Source organism: Scaptodrosophila lebanonensis, unplaced genomic scaffold (assembly GCF_003285725.1).
Source record: "Scaptodrosophila lebanonensis strain 11010-0011.00,11010-0021.00 unplaced genomic scaffold, SlebRS2 tig00000092-arrow-pilon, whole genome shotgun sequence".
NCBI lineage: Eukaryota > Metazoa > Arthropoda > Insecta > Diptera > Drosophilidae > Scaptodrosophila > Scaptodrosophila lebanonensis.
The window spans coordinates 3626241-3634415 of record NW_022060566.1 but is presented as its reverse complement, the minus strand read 5'-3'; the positions used below and the strand labels follow the sequence as shown (position 1 = coordinate 3634415).

Here is an 8175-nt window from a genome sequence, read left to right as displayed (position 1 = left end):
AAAAATATATTACAATTTTTTTTGTTCTTAAACGTTTTTTTTTCGCACATTTACTCATTTATTATAGACATAATTTATTAAATGTAACTAAAACGGAAAACAAACAAAGAAACAAACAAAAAAAAAACGATTTGTGATTTTGTTTTGTTGTAAATGTTGAATATATCATTATTATTATTTTTATTATTATTGTGTATGCGTAAAACGTTTATTAATTTAAACAATAAAATATAAATTGTATATCTATAAAAAAAAATGTTAGTCAAGATTACGTGGAGGGCATAAAATAAATGACTCAACTTGACGGAGTTTCCATAGCGCTATAACAAATTAAAAAAATATATACTATATTTTAATAGAAGACATATAATGATTCTTTAAATACATTCATTCACTTCATATCGGGTATACATATATTTCTTATTTTTTTTTTTCAGCATTTTCAAAAGGCCAAAATGGTTGCTTAAACATACATTATATAGTTATTGTTTACACATCTATTCCACAGAGACATATATTCCATTCCATTCCATTCCAACATTCACACTCATAATATATATGTATATAATAATAATCGGAGAGAACTCAGGCACACTCCTCCACATATGTGGCCGGAAAGATGCCGATTTGATTGCGCAGAGCCCCCAACCACCAGCCATCGTCCTGTTTGGCATGCACCTCAATCACATCCCCTGGCTGTAGCTGCAGCTCGTCATAGAGTTTTGGCGTATAGCTGTAGAGGGCCTTGCAGCGTCCGAGGACTTGGCCGCCATTGCTGCTGCCGCTATCCTTAGAGTGGGCGCTAGTGCCGGTTCCACTTGTCCCCTGCGAACAGATCGATGCATTCTGTAAGTCCTGCGCATTCTGATAATAATTTTGTGGCTGTACGGCCAAATGTTGCGGCTGCGATTGCAATGGCGACTGTTGTTGTTGTTGTGGATGCAACTGTGGATGCGTCTGGGGTGCATCCTCCTCATCCTCGTCCTCATCCTCCGAGCTGAACTCATCGAAATCGGAGTCCTGCTGATTGGAGCCGCCATCCCCCTGGCCGCGATCGCTGTGCGACATTGCCGGCACTGTCTTCGATTTGCTCGCATGTATGTTGGAGGCCGTTGCCAAGGATGTGTTCGTCGTCGAGATTATCTTTGGTTGACTGGTGAAGGTTTCTATGTTGCTTTTGCTGCGATTGAAATGCTTCAGCAGCAGCGATGATTGCTGCTGATTCTGATTCTGATTCAGAGTCTGCTGCTGTATCTGCATCGGATTCTGTGCTCCCGATGCCTCGCTGATGTTGGCGCAGGAGCTGTTGTTGTTGTTGTTATTATTATTGTTGTTGTTGAACTGAGGATCATCATGAAGGGAAACATCGCCATTGTCGAGCATCGAAGACGCCTGTGTCTTATCATTGTTCTTCAGCCAATTCGGCACCTTCAATATGCTCTGCTGAAGTCCGTTGCGATCGCGTGTGATCTAAAAAAAAAAAACATAAGCAAAAAATAAACAGATATAGGATATTTATAAGCTTTTCTACAGCTAAATTTATGTATTTTTCTTGGCGCTAATGCTTTAAGCACCAACATAAATTAAGGACTTTTTACAAATATATTGTTCCTTTTTTAGACAACCCGTCAAAAACTGTATGACAATCGGAAGAATTGAAGCCTAGTTATCGCACAGAAAATAGCACTGTCTTACGTTCGAATTTGAAGTTCTGTTTCAAACTCGAAACAACTTGTTCCGAAACATCCCAATTCATGAAACACAAATGATTGATAATTGATTGTTTTGTACCAGAGCCAACGGGTGGTATACGCGATTGAAGAATGAACCTATTTCACGAGTATATATGACCGAGAAATTTCAAAAAAAAAAAAAATAATAATAAAAAAAATAAAAAATTAATATCCGCTCAAATTTACTAAAAAATTTTACTAAAATTAATCATTAAATTGTGAGCGAATTAATACAAATTAAAATGTATAAATCATGGTGAAAATACATAGATAATCCTTAAAAAAGGATGTCAGTGAATACCTCGCTTTCCAAAAGTTACTATAAGTAAATGATTTTTTCGTTAAAAAAAAAAATAATAATAATCATTATTTACAGTCCCTGAATTTTAGCGATATTTTTTTCACTCCAGCCACTAGTCTAGCCCAGATCCTATCCAACCCAACATTTTTCGGGGGAAATGTGAAGCCCAAAAAGAAATTTGAATTATTTACTATTGAAGAGATAAAAGGCACCAAAGCAAGCTCAAACGCTCTATAATTTTAATTGTGTTTTAATGATTTGGGACTTTTGAATGCTTCTATAAGTTGCGACTGTTTGGAAATCTTTTCTTTATGAAACAGAAATAGATGTTTGTAATTATAGTTTTAAATGGTTCCTAATGCTTTAGGTCATGATTTATCGACAAATTACAAAAACCATGGAAATAAAATAAAATATATAAAATAAAATATTCATTGAATTCAGTTCTGGTAGTATTCAGAAGAAAATAAATACAAGTATTAATAAATAAGAACACGATAGCTAAACTTCCAGTGTTTTCTATTTTATAAAACCAAGCTCTAATGAAACAGTATTTTAAAAGAAATTAACTTTATAAACAAAATTCTAAATATAAATTGAAAAAAAAAGTTAAAAATTGTTATAACTTAAAAAGCCAGCTAGTTGAAATTTCTCTTCTGTAGAGTCCAACGAAAAAATATTCTTCAAAAATACAAGATAAAAAATCAAATAAAAAAAAGAGGGAACGATGTTGCTTCCAGCACGTTCAAAAGAGGAATGCGTAAAGTGCAGAATAAGATTGCCTATATTCTAAAATGTCAAAGGCTGCTTTTTTAACGATGAAATAACGATAACACGATAACGGAATTGTGACAGGGTTTCCAAAATGAGTTTGTTCTACTGCTGACAATATTTTGATGTTCGATTAGTTGGTGTGCAAACTATTCGACAGTCTGACCAGTGCGAAATCGTTCGCGTCAGTTACCAATCGATAGCTAAGTCAATGAGTTTATTTAAGTGAGCAGCCGATTCGACAGTCAGACCAGTGCGAAATCGTTCGCGCCAGAAAACCGCGTCAGTTACCAATCGATAGCTAAGTCGATGAGTTTATTTAAGTGAGCAGCCGATTTGTCGATATAAATGTGTATTTGGAAATTTCCTAAAATACTGACTAAGGGGGATTCGAACACAAACTTAAGCCCGAACTTAGTACGATCAGTCCAAAAATAGCACCCACCTGTATGTGCTGAGCCAGCGGATGGGTTGTGCGCGGCTTGTGATCCAACTCGAGCAGTGCCGAGTGAAGTTTCAGGCGAGCGCCCTCCAAGTAAGTCAGCATCGAACGTATCTGAGAAAGGATGCGAGGGGGAGTGGTTAGAGGTGTGTGTGTGTGTGTGAGGGAATTACAAAAAATATGCTTACATGGTACAATTTATCGGTGATGTTCTGATGTTCCTGTTGGTTCAAGGACTGGGATAAGCCGCGCAATCCATCGCGAGAGCGTCGTTCGCGCTCTAGATCGGTTTTAACCAATTGCAGCAGCTTGATGAGGGCGTGTTTGCGCCTCTCTCTGTTCATGGCGAGCGTGGTGTGTTCGCAGTAGAAATCGGGCAGCAGCTGCTCGCTGGGTCCCTCCGAGTTGCGGCGTATATTGCGCACAACCAGCATATCCTTGGCCACATTGCAGGCCTCCAGCTGTGGCTGCAGAGCATTCACAAGGCCCCCCAGTATGGGACTCATGTCGGCAGTGAGACGAGCATATTGCTGAACGAAATTCTGCATGCTGGCCAGACGCTGTTGTTCGCTGTTCTGAAGCTGAGCAGATCCGCGGAGCACAGCCATTTCCCAATCCACACGAGCGCGCTCGGCACGCACACATAATGTATAATACTCGACATCGGCACGCTTGACAGCCTCCTCGGCCTTCTTGCGTTTATTGTCCAGCTTGACGCAATCCTTTTCGGCCGATTTGAGTTCCTTCTCGGCGGCCAGTTTGTTCGGTCCTTGATGGAGCAAAGCGATCGATGGCGATTTCTGTATGCGCACGTCCAGCATGGCATCCTGTAGCTTCTCATTCTCACGTGCTGCCGTGTGGGAGGCCTTCTTGGCCTTCGCCTCGCTCACACGCCATTCGCTGAGCACACGCGATGCCTTATCCACGTTGCCCTCCACCTAGAAGCACAGAGTTGGGGAAGAAGGAGTAAGTTGTATTATCGGGCTATCAAGTCCTCTGAGAGACTTACCGCTTTGCGTGACTTGTGATGACTGTCCACAATGGTCTTGAGTGGCTTGACCAGCTCATCTGTTAGTGATGCAGCCAACTGGCGGTGTATGTCGCTGCGGCTTTCCATTTCAGTAGCAACACCACGCCAGGCGTCAGCGACACTGCCGGGCAGCTCCCGACACGCTTTGTTCAGTTTATTGGCCATCTTGGATAGTGACTTGGAGTATATAAGCTCGGAGTCGGCACTGCAAAGCAAATAAATCAATAAGTGGAAGTCTGCATAATTATTATGCATTGATTTCAAATTTTGAGGATAAGTGTAAATGATTTTTGAACACATATGTATATAAAAACATCAGGCTATATCTGATTTATAACAAACTTGATCTCCGCATGGCTAAGGCAAGTCTACGTAACAAGTTTGATAACTCTATCTCTGATAGCTCTGAAGATCTCGAGGATCATACTGTCAAACAAATAGACAGACAAATGAGCAGACAAGCGGACGTCATGATTTTTTTTGCCTATTGGGTCTTAGATTTCGGGTACAGTGCATACTCGAACATATATCCTAGTAAGTGATTTTTGAACAGATCATTCGTATGGCAGCTATATAAAAGAATCAGGCTATATATGATTTATAACAAACTTGATCTCCGCATGGCTAAGGCAAGTCTACATAACAAGTTTGATAACTCTATCTCTAATAGCTCCGTAGATCTCGAGGATCATACAGTCAAACAAATAGACAGGCGGATGAGCAGACAAGCGGACATCATGCATTTTTTTTGGCTGTTGGGTCTTAGATTTAAGGTACATCGCATACAAATAAGTTATACGTTGCACTTACCGCTCCTGGAGCACCAGTATAAGCTCCTTGCTGAAGTCGCCTCCTTGCTTTACATAGCGCCGAAGCTCTTCGAATCCGTTTTGCCCCTGTGAAAGTTATTGGAAATATTACTAAGCGAAATAATTTGGGATATTATTACAAGAGAGAGAGAGAGAGAGAGTGTAAAGTGTGTAAGCCCTAGACCCACTCCTCAACTAAGAGCAGCAACAAACTACCTCATCTTTGAAACGTTTCGCGTGCGGCGATAAGTCCTCCTCGCTGTTACCGCGCTGGGAGAGCGACGATTCCAGTTCGTCGCGTGCCTCTGCCTCTGTATTCTCTGTATGCTCCGTAACATCCTCAAAACTTTCGCTGAGCTCTCGCTCCTGCGATGTGACGCGTGCCGGAGAGAGCGATTGTCTTTCCGATTGTTGATCTGTTATTCTTGCTGATGTAGTAAGCGACTGATTGAGATTGAGACGCGATTGCGCTATTCGCTTGAGTGGCGTTTGTTGCTTGACAACCTCCTTCAGACGTGTACTCTCCTCCCCAATCCAATGCTTCATGCCGTGCCAGCCCTTTCGCAACTTCTCCTTATTGTGATTAAAGCTAATGAGACGGGAATTTTTGTTTTTCAGCAAAGTTATGCGTCGTTCGCTCGGTTTCAGCTGATCCCGATGTGTACAGTATTCCAAATCGATTTCACGACTAAAATCCTCCGTCTCATTGATCTGACGTGTGATCTCATTGAGTTCATCGATCGAAACGAACAGATTCTGAGCATTAAGGCTCTGATAGCTGACCGATTTGAGATCGAAATCATCGATGGCGCTACCATGGCTGCTTAGACTACGGCAGCTATTTAGGCTCTGCTTCGAATCGTGCGCCGATCGATGGGCTATCGAGGAGGCCTGACTGCTATATCGAGCACTATAGCGTTGTCCCAACCGATGTGAGTCTGATTCTGTAGCTGATATTGCTGGCAGTGGCAGATCGTCAAAGTCGATGCTTCTAAAGTGCGCCTGCTGGGCGAGAAATCCAGTTACCTTTGTGGTGGTCTCCAGTGAATCCAATTGTGGTGTTGGAGTCGCATTCTCTTTGTTATCGCTGGCCGCCAAACTGGCCAGACTGTTGCCAAAGAGCTCGGGCAAGTCGGGCAGATTGAGTCCAAGTTCGGGTGCTGTGGCGTTCATATTCACGGCCGCCATGCTGGGCGTCTTGTGCAGATAGACTTTGAGCTCGGAACGATGAAGGTTCTGCACCGATTGCGATTGTTGTTGTTTGCCAAAGCGCGGTCGACGGGCAGGTGCGGTGACCAGCAGCTGCGTTACGCTGCCGTCGAGGGTATCGATTGGGGGCAGGGTTGTGGGAGGTGTAGGAGGCGGAGTATTTGGTGGTTTGTGAGCGGGCGTTTCAAACTGTTCCGAAGCCTCGGCCTGCTGTTCCAGCCGCTCCCGCTCCCGCTCCTTTTCCCTTTCCTCCTGTGTGGTGCTCAGTGCATCCACAAATTCCTCCTCATGCTCGCTGCCCGAGGAGCGCGGCTGTGGCGAATTCTGAGCGCTTTGCGCCGGCGTCATTGTCCTTACAATTGTCGAATTGACCGCAATACCGCCGCCAATCTGTTTAAGACGTGCCTCAGTGACGCCAAAGCGATCCGTGTCCAAGGTGGTGGTTGATATCAGTATCGGTGCGCCGATCTCCAAACGATGATCCTCCGAGTTGCTGCCCGTCATATTATAGCTGCCGGTCGTCAGTTTAGGCGGCGATCCACCTTTGGGCAGACTGCCGCTTCCCAAATGCCGGCGACTCAGCTTATTCCCCAATGTGGAGTAACGTTTGATGCGCGTAAGGAATCCTTTGCCCCCACTATTATTGTTATTATTGCCATTGTCTGTGGTGGTGGTGCTGCTGTTGTTGTCAGCCACATTGTCCTTACCGCTCAGTTTAAATTTATGCGCGCGTAAATGATTCATTTCTCTACCGGTTGCTACTTATGTAGGTGTGTCTAATTTCGAATTTCGAATTTATAAATTAAATTTCATTTCAATTCAATTTCAATTCAGCACTGCATTGCACTTCTCACATATCGACGCACTCGCATTTCTACTGCAAATTTTCACATCTACCTACTCGCACATGTGTGTGTGTGTGTGTGTGTGTGATAGAAGCGAGCCGAAGGTGATTTGCAGAAAATTCAAAAATAAATAAAATAAAAATAATGATGATGACGAGGCGACAGCGCCAATAAAAGCAGAACAGAACATAGACAATGCTGTCGCTCTAACACTATGCACATACACATGAAAAGATAACGGTCAAGGGGAGAGTGATAGTGAGCTTAAGAGAGTTGTGGGGCTGCTGTTTGTTTTGCTCCCTCTCAGAGCTGCCACCTGATCTTTCAAAAACTCTACAAGTTTTTCTCCAACATGCATTTGAAATGCTCCATGGCTCCTGCTGCCGTTTTCTTTGCTCCACTTTCATTAGTGGCGACGGCGACCTAAAAATTTGTACAAATACGTATGTTTGTCCATAGAAGCGAAAAAGCGGCGTTGGTTAGGGATTTTCGAATGGTGGGGCTAGTGGGGGGAAGAGCCGGACTGGCGACAACGGCAGTGGCATACTTCAAACTAAAGACATGGGGTATTAGCTAAAGACAACATACACGTGGTGTCATAAATATCTGAACAAATAAAAAACTATTTGCTTTCTTGAAAAATTCCTTATTCCTAATCGTTAGAAAAAACATTCACTTTTTGCTAACTTAAGTAGAAATATCTTAAAAAGTGAACTCAAAGTCCACTCAAATATACGTTTTTATGTATAACTTCCACTTCAAAGATAAACACTTTAAATGACCTAATAATGCATATATATTTTAAATATTGACCGCAAAAACTTGTAAAATGTCGACGTACTGCCTTAATTTGGTGGAAGGTTACAAATAAGGAAGCATAAATTATTAAACATGTACTCCAAATTTAATTGCTCGACACTTGTTGGCCCCAAAAAGTGTTAAGCGTTAGGTTATAGTGTGTGACTTTTGTACAATAAATAATTCCCAAAATTTAATTTAAGTTAATTTATTAATTGGGCATGGTAAGAAAAATTT

At 42.1% G+C, this 8175-nt stretch overlaps 1 protein-coding gene across 4 annotated transcripts in view; it reads right to left on the bottom strand.

The window, feature by feature from the left end:
• Positions 1-201: 201 nt before the first annotated feature.
• LOC115627174 (nostrin) overlaps positions 202-8175 on the bottom strand; it is a 44378-nt gene continuing 36404 nt past the window's right edge. For 2 of the 4 annotated variants that reach the window (XM_030522772.1, XM_030522773.1), the window contains 5 exons: positions 5088-5173; positions 4257-4482; positions 3436-4185; positions 3251-3361; positions 202-1470 (listed from right to left, as the gene is read on the bottom strand). In XM_030522772.1, the coding sequence (XP_030378632.1) occupies positions 586-1470; positions 3251-3361; positions 3436-4185; positions 4257-4482; positions 5088-5173 (2058 nt within the window). In that variant the 3' untranslated portion in view covers positions 202-585. Of the gene's footprint in view, positions 1471-3250; positions 3362-3435; positions 4186-4256; positions 4483-5087; positions 5174-5302; positions 7145-8175 lie in introns of those variants that run through there. The other 2 variants (XM_030522770.1, XM_030522771.1) reach the window with 2 other exon arrangements.